This window comes from Pinus tabuliformis, chromosome 3_2, assembly GCF_031772625.1.
Source record: "Pinus tabuliformis cultivar Carrire ecotype Pingquan chromosome 3_2, CPIR1, whole genome shotgun sequence".
Lineage (NCBI taxonomy): Eukaryota > Viridiplantae > Streptophyta > Pinopsida > Pinales > Pinaceae > Pinus > Pinus tabuliformis.
In genome coordinates, this window is record NC_142302.1 from 5,200,759 (window position 1) to 5,220,948 (window position 20,190).

Genomic DNA, 20,190 nt, shown 5'->3' on the forward strand with positions numbered 1-20,190 from the left:
AACAAGTAAGAAACCACTGAAGTGGAAGCTTCTTCTTTGTACTCCAACATTTCTTTATGTGTTTCTTGTGATATGAACATTAGCCTCATTCATGTAGTAGTGTTGACCAAAGTAGTGGAATATCACAGGAAGACTCGTTTTGCAGCCCGGGGAACTTGTTGCTAGGCTCAATGACCCCAACATAGATTGAACATGTGCCTGCACAGGAACCTAGAAATGGCAGCACTAAGCGGCAGTGAAAAATCAGATAGATGGGCAAGACACACTGCTCATAATAAACCAAAAATTTCCTCAATACTCAAATAATTAAATAAGGAGTTGTATAAATTTCTATGGTCACTTAGCTATTTATTTATGTAATATTCCTTTTTTCATCTTACTCTTGCAATACCTAGATGTTGCAGTGGAAAATTTTCATCAGCAAGTAAGAAACCACTAAAGTAGAAGCTTCCTCTTCGTACTCCAACATTTTTTTTTCTTTTCTTATGATATGAACATAAGCCTCATTCATGTAGTAGTGTTGACTAGACTAGTGGAATATCACAGGAGGACTTGTTTTGCAGCCCGGGGAACTTGTTGGTAGGCTGTAGGACCTCAACATAGACTGAACATGTGCCCTGACAAGAACCGAGCACTAGCGGTACTGAGTCAGTTGCTCAGGGACAACTTTGCTCTGATTGTAGTTTTGGAGGAAAAGGACACTAACCATGGGATCGATGCCCTTGCACCGGGAAAAAGTCAACTTATTTGTGTGGCTAATACACACAAATGGAAATCTAGATCTCAAGGATGTCAATCTCTGGCAGGTTCATACTCTTCTTAAAGGACTAGATAAAATAGTTGTCAGTGTAGACATACCTATGTTAGTCTGTGGTGATTTCAACTCAATTCCTGCAAGTGGCCCCCATGCTCTTCTTGCGACACGAAAAGTTGAATCCTCACATCCAGACTTAACAACAAATCCCCTTGGTATATTACGTTATGCACGCAAGTTTTTTTACCAACTACCTCTTGTTAGTGTTTATTATTCCTTTGCAAGAATGGTGGGAATAACACAAGGTTTAGACCATCAACAAAGAAGAATGGACATTGCAACAAATGAACCTTTATTCGCCAACTGTACCAAACATTTTTTTGAAACTCTTGACTATATTTTGTATACAACATATTCACTTATGGCAGATTCCCTATTAGAGATTTTGGATGAGTAGAGCTTCTGTAAAGACACAGGTCTTCCTTCTCGTGAGTGGTCATATGATCATATTGCACTTTTGGCAGAATTTTGATGTAGGCACAAGGCTCATGGCTAGCATAACAATTCAAAAAATGATGGTCCATTGCCTTGCCCAAGAAGAACATAAAATTTTTTCAGTTTTATGGATATAATGAGTTGTCACTTCTCCTATGTACAATGTGTTCACGGTTTTCGTTTTGTATTCTGCAATTAACATTTTATCCCTTCCTTGTCATTTTGTCACCGTGAAGATGGTAGTTTGTAACATGAAGAATTGTTAGCTACATTTTCCTTGAGTGTTTCGTATCCCTATAAATTGCAAGGATAATATGATAGAGGATGGGGTTCGAGAAACATTTTAGTGATAATGTAGCAATAAGAATTGGTCAAAATTATCTGCATGTATGAAACACATTTGTTTTACACGCAAGAATTTAGCAACGGAAGAGTATTGGGGGTTTCTTTGAGGTTTTTCCTTCTAAAAAAATGGAAGTTAGGAAATTAAAAAGAAAAATTAATGTCGTTTTATTTTTTGGGTTTTGCTAAATTGTTTTTTGTTTTTATTTTTTACAACTTTGTTTTTTTTTAAATCACTTTGTCAATCATATATACAATTAAGAAAAAAAATTCTAATTAAAAGATATAGTTGTTACAATAATCAAAATCATATATAAAGTTGTTTCCAATAAACCCTTGGTTTGATTTAATAAATCATATATAATGTTGTTGTGGATATAACTCATTAGTTTGATATAATAATCCATAGATTTTAATGGAAGCAAATGGCACTATCACTTCAAATATCCTACCTAATTTGTAAACAGAAACAACCCAAAAAAAGCTATTTTATTAGTGTTTAAATGTACATATATCATTCATTTCAAATTCAACACTATACTCGTACGTACAAGTAATAAAAATGAAAAATTATCTATTTATTATTAAGAAAATAAAAACTTGTATTTTTTAATATTTAATAGGAGTAAAAGGTTACTCAGTTATGGATTATTAGAGGATGCATGTTGTTGTAGTTTTCATAAATAATAATAAAAAACTTGCATGAGTATTGAGTAATGGTTATCTACAATATTTATTTAAATTTAAAAATAAACGAATTCTTATTATGTGAAACTAAGTAAACAATAATTTTAGAGATGACTATTTTTATGTAAAGATACATTAAAAAAAAAAAAAAAATAGATTAAAGATGATGTCTCAATCTACCTTTTAACTTAGTATCATAGACAATTGATAAATATTTCATAGAAATATAAGCCACATAGAGCATATGCTTGGAGATCAATGAGAATGATGCTTTGCAAAACATAAATAACATTAAAGATATTGTTACTTCTAAGTTCAAAGAAAAATTGTGGTGTGAGAAAGATTTAGCGTCTAAAAGAAAATTAAGTTATTATAAGAAGGTCATCAACCCCACCCTTGAAGATCAAAAGTATCTCTCTATTTTAACTAGCTCAAAGAAGAAAATTAATATTGCAAAGATTAGAACGAATTCTCATGAGCTCCATAGTGACACTGGCCGTTGGGCAGTTCCTAAAACGCCATGGATGGAAATGATCTGCCATATTTGTGAGAATAGGAGCATTGAGGATGAAAACCACTTCCTCTTAGAGTGCCCTGCATACAACCACATTAGATCTCAATTTCACAACCTTTGTTACAATACTGACCTTCCTAGCCTTTTACAATGCCAAAATTATAGTGAACTCGGGAGGCTTCTCTCCAAGCTTTTTGAGCATAGGAATAAAATCTTAAATCAAAATAAATAATTTGTCTTTCTAGGTCCGATAGATCATTATTTGGTCTCAGCGGACGTTAACCATCATCATCATCATGACACTTGATTGATTATTTACAGTCCACTTTGCAATAAGGTTAGCATAGCATTATCTGCTAGAGATATTTTCCATTCATTGAATCCACTTTATCTCAATGCAATACATGCTATACCAAGTTGGAGTCATACAATTTATCTATCTCATTTTTTTCATATAATCATTTTATAATATTTTTCTTTTAAAAAAAGAGTTCTTATATTTAGTGATTTAGTTTTTTAAGACTATCTTCTCAAATCTTTTATTCCTTTGATGTTTCTTTGAACCTATAGGGACAATTTCTAGTTTAGTTTTAAAATAATTTGTATCCTTTGTCCCACAAACAAGGGGACCTTAAAATTGGATAATAATAACAATTATTGAAGTTTGATGTGTATACTATTATGACACTTGGTAACATATAGATTTTTATTTTTAAAATAATTTTTATTTCTAACAAATTTTATTTCAAAATAGAAATTCAAATTTCAAAAATTATTTTTTATTTTAAAAATATTTAGTTTAATATTTTTTGTTTTACCTTTTTTCATTTTAATTTTCAAATCTAATTAAGAGTCAAAACATTTTCCCTATAATCTAGTATAAAAATAACATTTTGAAAAATTAGATTCCTCTCCAAAATAAATTTATATTAATCTCTACCAATTCTTATCATAAACCTATTAATATATATTAATAAGTCCCAAGGATTAACTCCACTCGGTGGAGTCCTAATTGTTGAGTACCTTGCGGATAGGGAGGTGGGAGGGTCAATTCCCTTCAATGCCCTTAAAATTAACCAATGCTATCGTGAAAAAAAAATTAACCTGGGCACACCACGCCCCTATTTATAGGGCAAACCACGTTGTCAAATACGTGAACTCTTGCGAAGCCCCGAGATTGGCCAAAGGTTTCTAGAGACATCCAAAGCCTCACTCGACGTTCATAGATGGGAACGATCGTGGAGTCGTAGAATCAGATATAATAAGGCTGTCAGGCTTCATCGCTTGGCTGAGGAAACCATTAGAAGTACGCATTCGCAAAGTTTTGTGCGAAAGATTGATATCGGCGGAGTTTCTGATATATCTTAGAAGAGATTTCTGCATTCGCTCTAGGTTTTCGGGGATCTGAAAGTGTTGAATACTTGTCTGGTTCACTGTTTTATTCTATTTTGATTCGTTGCAATTCCAATTCCAATGGCAGACGTGAACATGCAGAGCGGCGAGGTGGAGGCCTTCGCTTTCCAGGCTGAAATTAATCAGCTGCTCAGCCTCATCATCAACACTTTCTACAGCAACAAGGAGATTTTCCTCCGGGAACTCATCAGCAATTCGTCCGATGTAAGTATGAAATTTAAGATTTATTAATTTTGAACTTCCATTCCCTTCCCATCCAAAGTATAGGGTTATATTTTCAGAGAATTAGGTGGGGCTCGAAGCTTTGATTACAGGGGAGTAAAATAGGATGAATCAGCAATTCATCCGAGTAAATTAGATTCATCAATAATCAGATGTCAATATATTAAATGCTGATTATTGTTTGTGGCAATGGCTGCAGGCGCTGGACAAAATTCGGTTCGAAGGACTGACGGATAAGAGCAAGCTCGATGCTCAGCCGGAGCTCTTCATTCGGCTTGTGCCCGACAAGGGTAACAAGTGCCTCACTATTATTGACAGCGGAATAGGCATGACTAAAGCGGGTAAGTACACTAGAATTCTGATATATGATTCTTATGATTGTATGCTTATGTTTAGTTTAATCAATCTTGAGATTATATTACAGTGGCTGTTTTGTGTGAAATTTTCTGATTTGCAATGCATAGATTTGGTGAACAATTTGGGAACCATTGCGAGATCGGGGACCAAGGAGTTCATGGAGGCTCTACAGGCCGGGGCGGATGTGAGCATGATCGGTCAGTTCGGCGTGGGTTTCTACTCAGCCTACCTTGTGGCTGAAAAAGTGATTGTTACCACTAAGCACAACGACGATGAGCAATACGTTTGGGAATCCCAGGCTGGGGGGTCGTTTACTGTTACTAGAGACGTTAACGGGGAGCCCCTGGGCAGGGGAACTAAAATTACTCTGTTTCTCAAGGAAGGCCAGGTACTATAAGCATGCCCTGTTCTAATATGTTTCATCAATTTGTTTCTTTTAACATTTCCTGTGCATATATTTAAATTTAAGGGCATGGCTTGGTTGGGGATGGCAGCTGGAGTACCTGGAGGAGCGGCGGCTGAAGGATCTGGTCAAGAAGCATTCCGAGTTCATTAGCTACCCCATCTATTTGTGGACTGAGAAGACTACCGAAAAGGAGGTAAGCGACGACGAAGAGGAGGCAGAGGAGAAGAAGGAAGATGAAGATGAAGGGGATATCGAGGAAGTGGAGGATGACAAGGATAAAGGGCAGAAGAAAAAGAAGGTGAAGGAAGTGTCACATGAATGGAGTGTGGTAAACAAGCAAAAGCCCATTTGGATGAGGAAGCCAGAGGAGATTAGTAAGGAAGAATATGCGTCTTTCTACAAGAGTCTCACCAATGATTGGGAGGACCACCTGGGTGTGAAGCATTTCTGTGTGGAGGGTCAGTTGGAGTTCAAGGCTATTCTCTTTGTTCCCAAGAGGGCACCGTTCGATCTGTTTGACACAAGGAAGAAGCTCAACAACATTAAGCTGTACGTGAGAAGGGTTTTCATAATGGACAACTGTGAAGAACTTATTCCCGAATACCTGGGTTTTGTGAAAGGTGTGGTGGACTCTGACGATCTGCCCCTCAATATCTCTAGGGAAATGCTGCAGCAGAACAAGATTCTGAAGGTAATTAGGAAGAATTTGGTAAAGAAGTGTATTGAAATGTTCAACGAGATCGCTGAGAACAAAGAGGAGTATGCCAAGTTCTATGAGGCGTTTTCAAAGAACTTGAAACTGGGGATACATGAAGACAGCCAGAACAGGGCTAAGCTCGCGGATTTGCTGAGATATCACTCGACGAAGAGTGGAGACGAGATGACGAGCCTCAAGGACTATGTGACCCGAATGAAAGAGGGGCAGAAGGACATGTATTATATCACCGGCGAGAGCAAGAAGGCAGTGGAGAATTCTCCGTTCCTGGAGAGACTGAAGAGGAAGGGTTATGAGGTCCTGTTCATGGTGGATGCCGTCGATGAGTACGCAGTAGGTCAGCTCAAGGAGTATGACGGGAAGAAGCTTGTTTCTGCTACGAAAGAAGGGCTGAAGCTGGAGGAGACAGAGACAGAGGAGGAGAAGAAAAAGAGGGAAGAGAAGAAAACCGCATTTGAGAGCCTGTGCAAAGTGATGAAGGACATCTTGGGTGACAAGGTGGAGAAGGTAGTGGTTTCGGATCGCATAGTGGACTCCCCTTGCTGTCTGGTGACGGGCGAGTATGGATGGACGGCGAACATGGAGAGAATAATGAAGGCCCAGGCCCTCCGCGACACCTCCATGTCGTCCTACATGTCCAGCAAGAAAACGATGGAGATCAACCCTGAGAACGCCATCATGGAGGAGCTGAGAAAGAGAGCCGAGGTGGACAATCATGACAAATCGGTGAAGGATCTCGTGATGCTCTTGTACGAGACCGCCCTGCTCACCTCGGGGTTCAGTTTAGAAGACCCAAACACTTTCGCTGCCAGAATTCACAGGATGCTGAAGCTCGGCCTCAGCATCGAGGACGATGCCACAGGTGAGCTGGATGCAGACATGCCGCCTGTGGAAGAGGACGACGCCTCCGTTCAGGAGGAGAGCAAGATGGAGGAGGTCGACTAAGTCTCCCATTGACTCGTATAAAAAAGAAATCAAATTTTCCTGGAGAGGTTTATTTTCTTTTGGTGGTCTTGTTCAATGCGTGTCACTGTGTATGCGCCGTTTGTTGTGCTGCATACCAAGTCCGTTTCACAAATTAGAATTTGTTATTTTCTTTCTAGTCATGGGCTGATTTAGAATTCCTTGCTTCAGATTAGAATTATTAGTTTTTGAAACACTAACTTGGTGAGCGATAATGATGAAAAGTATAATGATGGTGTTAAAGAAATGAAAGGAAGGAATGGTTGGCCTTAGCCATACGACATGGTTACATCTTTTTAGAGAATGTCAATACTGATAGCGATTTTAGCAAGTTTATTCATAGTTAGTTTAGAATTTCTTCCATTGACAATTATGGTAGTATTATGTAGAAGTAGTGTGTTTTTAGTTTTAGGGTGTGACATTTCCTTGATGTTTGTTGTATATGATGTTTAGTGTGTTTGGTGTGCGGTATGTGGTGAACATCATTTTTTACTCTTGTATTTTCACATTGTTTATGCTCAATTCATGAGTTCAGGGTTGAGGGTGTTTGTTTGCTATCACGTTTTGATTAAATTGCATATTAAATATTTGTTTACTTTGTATTTATTTATGTTAAATCATCAATCAAGTTGGAGTCGCTAGAGATCCTTGCTATGAGTAGGATTGTTGTTGCAAAAAGCACTATAGATCCATGATGTAAATCACTACACACATGTTATGTATCACTACAAGTCCTTCTCATAGATTGATATAGGGTTATTGCTACAGATCAACTTTGTTAGTAAAAAACAGAGAAATAAATACATGATAAACACATCACAAGAATAATACATGGACACGAATACCATATTTTACCTTAGAAACCCTTGTGAGAAAAGTAGTAGAAATAAAAGATCTACTATTCTTCATGGTTTAAATGCGTAAATGCCTTCACTTAAAAGTAGCCAAGCCGTCCAACTTCTAGGCTTAGCCAAGTGAGCCTTTTTCTCAACTCAAACCTACTATAATGGAGAATCCCTTCAATTTTAAAAGGTTTCATCACATGTAATCCATGTCCTTTAATACCATAGGCCACCAAAATGATGTACCTAGACCTAACAAATTTGAATTTTTCATGGAGTCTTGAATTTACACTAACATTCCCCCCTTTAAATTTGAGAAGTCAAATATTCATGCTCGTTTCCCTTATCACTTAGGTCTATTTGAGATTTTATTGGTAGGGATATGGAAGCCTAACTATGGCTTATAGTTGTATGCCCAAGTATATGTAATTTACAAATTTCATCTCCAAGTAATTTTTATTTTTTTTAATTGTTGTTTGGAAACCATTTTTTCATTCTTTCACATCTACACATTTTCTCACACTAGTTGTTCTCATCAAATTTCACTTTTGTGGTTCCATTTCACCTTTTTGGACCTCTATGCCCTCTCAATCTTCACATATGCAGTTCAAATCCCAATTAGGGATTATCTATGTTATCTTCAACCTCAACATACATGTGTTGGCAATTGCAACCATCACATCCTTCCAGAAGCCACAATTTCCTAGCTTTGATAAACACATCACAAAAATAATACAATGGACATGAACACCATATTTTAGTTAGGAAATTCTTGTGGGAAAACTAAATATGAATAATAGATCTATAATGCCCCATGGCTTAAAAGCATCCATGCCAAGCCAACCAACAATAGCCTAGCCAAGTAAAACCCTTGCTCAACTTAGGCCCATTACAATGGAGAACCCCCAAGATTTTAAGAAGCTTCATCACGTGTAATCCACAAGATCTAATAGAATGGGCCACCGAAACCCTATTCCCAATGTTCGAAGAATTCTTGTTATTGATGTCAAAGGGATCACCAGCTCAAGGAGTCATATGTGTATGGGTTGTGCCTACTTTCACAGAATACAAGGCAGACAAAAAGTAAAAAAATAAAAAAATTGTCTATTGTTTTTTCCTCACTTTCTTCTTTTCCACCTTACGCCAACCTCTAGTGTTGGGAGTGGCCATTACAAAGGAAATTTGATTTTCACTGAGAGTATCTTTGTCAAAATCGGATCCATCTGATCCATGGGTTTGATTGATACCCGTTATTTTCATCCCTGTTAATTGAGATGTTTTACGCTGTGTTTGGCTGCTGGAATCTTCCTCCTCTTTTAGTGAGATCTTCTGGTTCTTTTGATCCTCTCTTTCTGCTTGGAATGCTGCTATTTCTGTTGTTTCTACTTCTTCCTCCAAAGGCACTATGCACTGCCATCCTTTTGGCTGTTTCTGTTAGGGCTGTGCATCACGAACTCAAGAAGTCAATAACACGAGCGTGTAAAGGACTTCAAGCCCTTTTCATTGAGTATTTAATCACCTTCTAACTCCTATTCATTAATAAGATATTGAATTTACAAGTTGGAAACCCATACTTTCGTCAAGCATACATGAGTGGCCCACATGAGTACAAGTTGGCCTTTTGCATTTATGTAGGCTCTTAGTCTAGGGTGTTTAGCCGAGTACTCAACTTTATTTTGGTTAATGATAAGTTCAGAATCCCCATGTATTGAAATCCTTTTAGCTCCCAACCTCTTCAAATTTTTCAGTCCTAAAAGCAGTGTTTCATATTCAGCTATATTATTTGTACATTGGAAGTTAAGCTTCTAAGAATGTCCCTTCGCTATACTTGTTTGTGACTTTGAGATCCAAACACCTACCCCTACTCCTTCCTTGCTCACGACCCCATCAAAATCCATGTTCCAAAGGTCTTCTCCCTCTTAATCTTGTTTCTGTGTATCTAATTTTATCTCCTCTGTCTTGGTCAATTCAACATCCAAGTGTGACACATCCTCATCTACACATTCATCATTATACAAAATAAAGGAGTCCATATTTGAATGCACATAATACATGGGATAATTATTCAGTTTGTCTTGGCTTCTCACCATATATTTCATTAATGTTTCCCTCCATAAAATTCTATGCTGACCAAAAACGGGAATGGTAGTATAGGTCATGTCCATCTACAACGTACCATGTAAGTTTTCTCATCATGATATTGATAGCGGCTTTCCATACTTGGGAGGTATGTCTGCCACTACAATATCCATTACCATACTCTTTGCTGCACCAGAGTAACACATAAATATTTGATGAGACCTAAGCATCTCACTTTGCTCGAACCAAAAGAATATAAATCTTTGTAGGGACATGTTATGTCAAATCTTAGCTTCTCCATGATGGTTGTAGGCATAATATTGTGTGAAGCACCAGAATCAAACATAGCATTGTGTAGAATTTTGTCACGAATGTTCAAACTAATATAGAAAAGTGGCACACTACCATCCTGAGACTTCCCTTCAACTTTAGGCGCAAACAATAACTTCGGTTAGTCATCAGTTAAGTTGATTGTGTTTGTCCCTTCCCTTATCTTCAGATCCTTCATGACATGAGATCTAGATGCATTTGTGTTAATTAATTCAGTCACAGGAATATAAATTTTTACCTTGGCTAATTCATTTTCAATACTGAAAGATGTATGAGGTTTATCTATTTATTTGATATTTACATCCTATTTTTTAGAAGTCTCCTTTTGAGAATCATCCTTTGACTGGCTAGTGGAAGGGGTGTCACTCTGAATTTTCCTTGGTGGATTTTCAGCAGCCTTTTTTCTCCTCAAATTGTATTATCTGTGCACCTCCATGATAGAATTTTCGTATCCTTGTTAATAATCATCTGACTCTGAAGGGATGACTTTTGGTTGTGATAGCAAGAATAGATCTTGTTCCTCTTTAGTTAAGAAAATGTGGTCAATTTTACTTTCCTTAAATAAGTTTATTTCATTTTATTCGAGATCCTCTGGTATCTCAGCTTTTGCATAATTCTCTTGGAAAGGAGGACTAATTTGTTGCTGATCAATTTTTCCTCTCTATTCTCTCTGTTTAATTTGAGGTTGATTTTTCCTAAAATTAGGATTTATAATTGGAGGACCACCTTTATTTTTCCTTGGAGGAGCCTTGTCAGTTATACTTATATTTTCCATCATTCTTTCCATGGTTTTAATGAAGGTATTCAACTTAGCACATGATGAAGAAGAAGCAGGTTCTTCTTTAATAGTGACTCTCCTCTCAATCTTTAACCTAGCTATGTTTGCCAACAAGTTTGCCTCCACACCGACTTCATTCCTTTTCATCCCCTCAAGGATAACATGATTTCTCTCCCTCAATTGGTAAGACATCTCTGGATCAAAACCATCTGGAAATTTGATCAGAGCTAGTCCTAGTGGGGGTTGTACTGCAATTGCGATAGAATTGGAAATATTATTGGATCTAGTGCAATAGTCTTAGACTGTTTCACTAGGGGCTCCATTTATATTCTCATATTCATCCAAGATTTGGAGAGGATTCTTCTTTATTTCCCATATTCTGAGGAATGTTTGATGAAATTGTGTGAGGTTTGGGATAGAGGCAGCTGGTAATGCCTTAAACCATTTCTTAACTTCTCCTATGAGACTTTGGGAAAATAGTCTCATCTTCACATCATCATCATCAATTTCTTGCAAATCTAAATAATCATTCATTTTGTCTATATGTTGTTGAGTAGTGATTGGCCCTGTGCCATCAAATTGAGGTAGTCAAATATGATAATCTTGTGGGATGGCATTTAGTCTTCTAGGTAGGACTAGGGGGGCATAACGAGTTGCCATGATAGGTAATTAGGAATGAGAAGATGACAAAACTACAATGGGTGTGGATATGGGGGGTATTAAAGGGGGAGGGGTTGTACTTAATTGAGTCGATGTAGTGGTGGTAGGGATAGTAGATGAAATGGGTACAATGGTAATAGCGGGAGTTACTGGAGGAGCCGTAGTAATAGGGGGAATCATTGTAGAGGAAGAAGTTGAAGAATTAGGTGGTTGATGAATAACAACTTTGTGCACAACCTGATCTAATTTGGTCACCAAAACTTCAATCTTATTAAACTATTTTACAACATCTTCATTAGAGTCTAGATTAACAGGTTGATGCTCTGAGACGCTAAGATTACATTCCATTTTGTAAGAAATATTCTTACCTCAAGTATATCTCAGTTCTGTCTGTAATCTCATATTCTTCATCTTCTTCTTTTGTATTTGAATTCAAGGTTCTTATTAAGGTAGTAGCTTCACTTGGTTTCGACCCACGTTTTCCTTTATCCCTTCAATGACCTCTTTTGATTTATGTACAAATTCCTCGTGCTCGAAAATAATTTCAATGGAAGGTCAAATTTCAATCATAGATTCATTAATTTCTACCCAAAAGTTCTCCTTTGCCTATGCAATTTTCTATGCCATGACATATTCATTCTCTAAAACTTCAATTCTCTGATTTAATCTGTGAGCAGTTTGAAGCTCTGACACATAGATATTATCAATTTTTAATTTCAGCTCTTGGAGGTTTTTAAGCTGAGATTTCAACTTTTCAATCTCCTACCCTCTTATAGACAAGTCTTCCATATCTTTGATTAATTCTCCTGATGTATATGTAGACTGTGTCTCCACTATAGTAGCTACTAAAGTAGAATACCTTGTTGTTGATGTACCCGCAACTGTAACTTTTGTGAGAGGAATGACTGCCAATTTAGTTGACTTCTCTTTCTCTTTTAGCAGCTTTTCTATTTCAGTCTCCATTTGTTTAATCTATCCATTATGTTCAATAATAATTTTAAACATATCTTGTTTCTCCTTCTCTAGTTGACCAACTTCCTTTGTTTGGGATCTTCAATAGATGCAAGTTTGAGTTGTTTCTTCAGGGCTGAAATGACAACATTTTTTCTTTTAATGATCTCCTGAGCAGCTTTTACATTATTGGGACCATATACCAGTTTAATCACTAAATCCTCTAAAGACTTTATCTTAGTGTTTTTAACTAAAGAAGATATCTTCTCTAATTTAGTTGAGACTGAATATTGTTGACTGAATCTTGAAGTCTAGATGTTTCCATTACTGAGATTGTTAGGGTAGAATACAACATTTCACTTGTTTTCTTATGCAAACCCATGTGATAAATAGGATGGATTTGATCAATGTTAAAATAAAAGATAGACGTCTTGTATTCATATGTAGTTTTACAAAAAGGAACTTGAGCTTCAATTAAATCTATCTGCATTTTCCCTTCCTCGATGTGAAAAGCAGAGAGAAGTCTGTGTTGTGATGAAGTTTTCTATTTCCAGAAATGAGAATAGGTTGTTGCTTCTAGTAGTTCATTTTTCTTCTTTTTTTTGTTATACCTACCAAATATACTTGGTCCAACTTGATCATGGACCAATTCTCCTTATTGAGATGTTTCTAGTGGTTCTTGAGAAGTTGAAGATGATGGTGACCCTATAAAAATGTCATCAAGTCAAGGGATAGTAGAAGTATAAGGACCTATCAAAACTATTGTAGACTGAACATTTTCTTTGTGTGAAAATTCTTCTACTGAATTGGTTTTCTCCCTCTATTCATATATTTGGAATTATTTCCCCTGAATTTCTGATACTAAAGGGGAAACATCCTCATTGGTCTTTTATGTGTTTTTCCTATGGCACTGGTGTCTATGATATCATAGTAGAAAGTACATGTTCTTCTGGCTCCTGCAATGTGTTTTCATGCAATTGACTTTGATTCATATATTGCTCAATTTCAGGTCTCAGAGTATGAGTGTGAGGAGTAGTTTTCTGCTCTACTCTCAACTTTGATATTATTCCTAAAGGATCATATGACCAAGTAAAACTGAGTTTAAATAAAAGATGGACAATGTTATGAAACCAGCTCAAGAAAAGATAGAAAAGATAGATCAACGCCTTAGAATTCAGCCTCTTCGAGGGGGCAACCTCCTTTACATTACATAAATGAACAATTCTTTGATGATTCAAATGACAAAACCTCCTTTCTATATATAGGAGTCTAAGGAGTCACAATATAATCCAGCCGACCTAACAATAATAATATAAAGCCACAAAAATAACAATAGAGGGATTCTATGGGGCACAGAAATAACAATATGGGGGTAATAGGGGCACAACAATATAAATAAGGGGTATAACTATAATAGTAATGGGGTAATCACTAGTAGTATAGGGACCCAACATGCCCCTCTCCTTCAAAAAAGTGTTTTCCTCAATGCTTGAGTAATTCTGGATACTTCTGCATAAAATTCTCATCCTCCCATGTGGAATCTTCAGCGGATAAGTTCTTCCACTTGATAAGATACTCTAAAATTGATCGATTTCGTAGCTGTCGAGTTCTTGTTTCTGTGACTGCTTCCGGTTCCAATATAATTTTTCCTTCCTCGTCAAGTTCTGGCAATATTGTTTGAATTGGGAGCTTGTAGCCTATAACCTTCTTTAAACATGAAACATGGAAAACTGGGTGCAATCGAGAAGCTGCAGGAAGCTCCAATTTGTATGCCATAGTACCAATCTTTTGCAACACCTTGTACGGACCATAATACTTTGGTGATAGTTTATTATCCTTCTTAGCTTGCTTTAGGGACATTTGCTTATATGGTTGTAGCCGTAGGAATACCCAATCACCTACATCAAAATTTCTTTCACTGCGATGTTGATCTGCCTGTTGTTTCATTCTATTTTGTGCCAACACGAGGTTATCCTTTAAGAGTTGGAGGACTTGTTGTTGATGTTCGATGTGATGTTCCACTGCCTGAACCTTAGAATTTTCTCTTAAATATGATGTGATGGATGGTGGTTGATACCCATAAAGTGCCATAAATGGGGTCATTTTTGTTGCTGTATGGAAGGAAGTGTTATACCACCATTCAGCCAGAGGCAACCATTTGACCCATTGTGTCTGTTTATCAGATACAAGCAACGAAGATATCCTTCCAAACATTTGTTTACTATCTCAGTTTTCCCATCAGATTGAGGATGATAAGATGAGCTATGAGCTAACTGAGTACCAAGACAAGAAAATAATTTTGTCCAAAAATTTCCAGTGAAAATGGGATCTCTGTCACTTACAATAATCTTTGGGTTTCCATGTAGCTTTTGAACTGTTTCCATAAATGCAGTAGAAACTGTACTGGCTTTAAATGGGTGTGATAATGCACAAAAGTGTGCATACTTGGTAAGTCTGTCAACTACCACCATGATGACACTCTTTCCCTCAGACTTGGGTAAACCTGTGATAAAATCCATTGAAACCTCCTCCCAACGTTGGCTTGGAATGGATAAAGGTTGTAATAGACCTGGTGTCTTAATTGTTTCAACTTTATTTTGTTGGCAAACCAAACATTCCGCCACAAACTTTTGAATATCTGATTTAAGGCCATCCCAAAAAAATTCCTTCTTAACCCTGTGGTAAGTTTTTAAAAATCCTGAGTGCCCTCCTAAGGGAGAAGTGTGCAATTCCATAAGAATCTTTTGTTTTAGCTGGGAATTCTTACAGAGGTATAAGCGATCTTTGTACCATAACGAATCATTTTGCCAGCTAAATGTATCAGAAGTACTGGAATCTTGTTGTAGCTTTCGAATAAGTGCCCACACTTCTTCGTCATTCTTCCATTCCTCCCTTGCTTCGTTTATCCAATCTGGTTGGATAATAGAAATGGCACACAACAATGCTTCCACATCCTCATCCTTTCTTGAGAGTGCATCTGCCACCACATTTTGCTTCCCTTTTTTGTAGATGATTTCAAAGTCATAACCCAACATCTTTGTGACCCACTTTTGTTGCTCTTCAGAGGATAATCTTTGTTCTAAAAAGTATTTAAGGCTATCATGATCCGTTTTTACCTTGAAGTGTCTTCCCATTAGGTAGGGTCGCCATTTCTTAAGTGCATGGAGTATTGCCAACATTTCCTTCTCATAAATAGCTTTTCTTAAAAACTTTCCCTTGATTGGACGACTTTCAAAAGCAATGGGTCTTTCATCTTGCATTAGAACAGCACCAATTCCATTTCCTGAAGCATCACATTCCACAATAAAGGTTTTTGTGAAGTCCGGTGTAGCTAAGACCGGTGCTTGGCACATTGCCTCTTTAAGATGTTCAAAGGCCTTTGTTGCTTTCGAAGTCCATGAAAATGAATCTTTCTTCAATAATGTTGTTAGAGGTGCTGCTATTCTCCCATAATTCTTAACAAACTTGCGATAATACCCTGTCAACCCAAGAAATCCTCGCAGATGCTTTATGGATGTGGGGATTTTCCATTCCTTAATGGCTTTAATTTTGCTAGGGTCTACCTTAACTCCTTCATGAGATACAATATGACCCAAATATTCCACCTCTTGGACTCCAAAGAAAAATTTGGATCTTTTTGCATATAATTGTTTCTCCTCCAATAGTTGTAGCACCCTGTCAACATGTTCAACATGATCCTTCCAAGACTTGCTGTAGATTAGTATATCATCAAAAAATACTAACACAAATTTTCTAAGGAATGGTTTGAAAATTGAATTCATCAAACCTTGAAATGTTGAAGGTGCATTGGTAAGGCCAAAAGGCATGACCAAAAATTCATAATGACCCTCATGAGTTCTAAATGTCGTTTTCGGAATGTCTTCAATCTTCATTCTGATTTGATGATATCCTGAACGAAGATCCAACTTGGTGAAGTAAATTGATCCATGCAATTCATCCAGTAATTCATCAATGACAGGAATGGGGAACTTATCTTTAATAGTGAGCTTGTTGAGCTCCCTATAATCGGACACATGCGCCATGATCCATCCTTCTTGTGTACCAATACTACTGGAGCTGAGAAAGAACTTTGACTCGGTTGAATTATACCAGCCTCTAGCATTTCTGCAACCATACGTTCAATTTCACTTTTTTGGACATAGGGATATCTGTACGGCCTGATGTTTGGAGGAACACTTCTTGGAATCAGATGAATAGCATGATCATGATCACGCATAGGTGGGAGACCTTTGGGAGTCTCAAATACCTTGGAATGATTGTCCAGGACTTTTTGGAGATCTGGAGAAATAGATGATTCCAATGTGGAAACATCTAGCGAACATAATTGTGCAATTACACCTCTTTGCTCCTTTTTTAGAAGCTTAGTCATGCCATTAGAGCTAATTATCTTTCCTGGTTTCCCTGCAATACCCCTTAATTCAACTTCCTTTCCTTCCGTAGAAAATTTGATGAAAAGTTCTTGAAAATTAAAAGCTATTGTACCCAAGGATTGTAGCCATTGGACTCCTAGTACAACATCGACACCTCCCATTGGAATGGAAAGCATTGGGCTAGTCAATACATATTCTCCCATGGATAGCTTGATATTATGGCACTTTCCAGAGCAATTTATTGTTCCTCCATTTGCAATCATCACTTGACACTCTGGTGCTGGATATAGGAAGCAATTCAATTCTTTTGCTACCCTACAATGAATAAAATTGTGGGTGCTTCCTGAATCAATCAACACTATTACCTTTTTCTTCTTGATTTGTCCTTCTATCTTGATGGTTTGAGGAGTGGTAATTCCCTCCAATGCATTACAAGATATGGTCGGATTTATTTGTTCTTCATCTAGGCTTTGTTCCTGGAATATATCCTCTTCTTTTGACCTTTCTTGCTCCTTTTCTTCTTCCTCTTCACAATCTATGTAGAATAATTTCTTCTCAGCACACTTATGACCTTTTGTGTATTTGCTATCACAATTGTAACAAAGCCCTTTTGCTCTTTTTTCTTCCAATTGTTGTGGTGTCAACCTTGTAGGTTGTGGAAGACTAGGGGCAACAACACTTCCGTCTTTATAGTTGTGAGTGGTATGCTTCCTAGTTGCCATAATTTTGCTTTCCATTTTTCTTGCTAACCTGAATGCCTTCTCTAATGAATCAGGTTCCCAAAGGCGAACATCATGTTGGATATTATCCTTTAAAGACCCTATGAACACATCAATCCTATGCTCCTCTGGAATATATTTTACCCTTATGTTCAATTTTTGGAACTCCTCAATGTGCTCCATTATTGAACCCTTTTGTTTGAGACTTATCAATTGGCTAAAAAAAGTGTTGCTTTTTGTATCCTCATAATGTGCTATCAATTCTTCCGTAAAAATTTCCCAAGTGATAAATTGTTTACGAGAACAAAGCCATTGATACCATACAAACTGATTTGGTTCCAAATATACAGTTGCCATACGTACCTTTTGTGCGTTTTGCACATTATTGAGATCGAAGAATTGCTCCATCTGTAATATCCATGTGGCGGGATCCTTGCCATCAAACTTCCTCATATCGATTTTTGGAATATGGTGATTCTTCGATCCAACATTAGCGTCTATGGAATCATGATTAACATTTCTTTTTTTCTCATCATGAGTTTCCTTTACTACCTTTTCACCATTAGTAAGTATTTCTTGTAGAAAATTTGTCAAATCTGTCTTCAAATCTTCCATGCTTGTCTTCAAATTTGTGTTCAAATCTATCTTGAAATTGTCCATCTTAGCTTCCATGCCATTCATCTTAGCTTCCACGCCATTTATCTTAGCTTCCACGCCATTTATCTCAGCATCTGTTAACTTTTGTGAGCGTGACATTTGTTGCACTTGTTCTTGTAATTTTGATATATCATGTAGCATTTCTTCCTCTTCTTCATGAGTCATGCTAGAGCTTTCAGGTTCCTTACTAGGTGTTTGCATTTTCTTTCCTCGGGGCATCAGTTACCGATAATAATGCTCTACTATGCCCTTTGAATTCCTTCAAAATAAATTTTCAAACCAAGCTTAAGCAAAAATTTAAAAAAATCTACACACCTTTTTTCACTTTGTAGGAGCTCGATATTTCCTCTGATGTATCTCTGTACTTTGCAATCATCTAGTTCTGAATTTCTGACCTGTAGTAGCTCTCTATGTCTTCTTTCCAATGCACCAGTCTGATCCAAATTGGATTCTCCAAGAAAGAGTTATGCACAATCTCCCAAGACGACCTGATTATAGACCTTTCCAGAAGAGCGAAGTTGTATGAAGTGCCACGTGTACAATTTTCGATATTTGGTTCTGAAAACGATATACAAGAAACTACAGTCCGTCCTCTTTCTGCAACTTCTTATGAAATTTCAATCTGATTCTCAGAGAGAAAGTTATGACAATTTTCCCCAGGTCACCTATTTTGAATGTAATTCAGGAGTCTGCAAAAAGACAAAATTCCTCAGATCATATCTCCGAAAATATCACGCGAAATGCTCCAAAATTCAGATCCAAGGTACAGCGCCATTTCTTCTCAAATGGGTTTTTTTTGCGACTTCTGAAACGTCACAGAAAAAACGTTATAGCGAAAATGCCACGATGACCTGTTTGGAGCAGCGAAACCCTAGAATCCAAAGCTCTGATACCAAATGTTATGAAACCAGCTCAAGAAAAGATAGGAAAGATAGATCAACGCCTTAGAATTCAGCCTCTTCGAGGGGGAAACCTCCTTTACATTACATAAATGAACAATTATTTGATGATCCAAATGACAAAACCTCATTTCTATATATAGGAGTCTAAGGAGTCACAATATAATCCAGCCGACCTAACAATAATAATATAAAGCCACAAAAATAACAATAGAGGGATTCTTTGGGGCACATAAATAACAATATGGGGGTAATAGGGGCACAACAATATAAATAAGGGGTATAACTATAATAGTAATGGGGTAATCACTAGTAGTATAGGGACCCAACACGATGTCAAAAGCAGAGAGAAGTCTGTGTTGTGATGAAGTTTTCTATTTCCAGAAATGAGAATAGGTTGTTGCTTCTAGTAGTTCATTTTTCTTCTTTTTTTCGTTATACCTAGCAAATATACTTGGTCCAACTTGATCATGGACCAATTCTCCTTATTGAGATGTTTCCAGTGGTTCTTGAGAAGTTGAAGATGATGGTGACCCTATAAAAATGTCATCAAGTCAAGGGATAGTAGAAGTATAAGGACCTATCAAAACTATTGTAGACTGAACATTTTCTTTGTGTGAAAATTCTTCTACTGAATTGGTTTTCTCCCTCTATTCATATATTTGGAATTATTTCCCCTGAATTTCTGATACTAAAGGGGAAACATCCTCATTGGTCTTTTATGTGTTTTTCCTATGGCACTGGTGTCTATGATGTCATAGTAGAAAGTACATGTTCTTCTGGCTCCTGCAATGTGTTTTCATGCAATTGATTTTGATTCATATATTGCTCAATTTCAGGTCTCAGAGTATGAGTGTGAGGAGTAGTTTTCTGCTCTACTCTCAACTTTGATATTATTCCTAAAGGATCATATGACCAAGTAAAACTGAGTTTAAATTTCATCCGTTCGAGAAGAAGATATACTTCTTTTGTTGTTGTCCTAGTATTACAAATGAAAGGCCCAACCTGTGCTTTGA

The 20,190-nt window shown here is 37.0% G+C and overlaps 1 protein-coding gene across 1 annotated transcript; it reads left to right on the plus strand.

The window, feature by feature from the left end:
• Window positions 1–4,107: 4,107 nt before the first annotated feature.
• LOC149179532 (heat shock protein 90-1-like) lies at window positions 4,108–6,850 on the plus strand. The gene is made up of 4 exons (XM_089418010.1): window positions 4,108–4,409; window positions 4,627–4,768; window positions 4,892–5,172; window positions 5,279–6,850. The coding sequence occupies exons 1-4, from the start codon at window positions 4,266–4,268 to the stop codon at window positions 6,848–6,850; spliced, it is 2,139 nt and encodes a 712-aa protein (XP_089274136.1). The 5' UTR covers window positions 4,108–4,265.
• The last annotated feature ends 13,340 nt before the right edge of the window (window positions 6,851–20,190 follow it).

Coding starts and splice junctions, on each gene's coding strand:
- LOC149179532 (XM_089418010.1), top strand. CDS start 4,266: ATGGCAGACGTGAACATGCAGAGCGGCGAGGTGGAGGCCTTCGCTTTC. Junction 4,410..4,626: donor TCATCAGCAATTCGTCCGAT/GTAAGTATGAAA, acceptor CAATGGCTGCAG/GCGCTGGACAAAATTCGGTT. Junction 4,769..4,891: donor AATAGGCATGACTAAAGCGG/GTAAGTACACTA, acceptor TGCAATGCATAG/ATTTGGTGAACAATTTGGGA.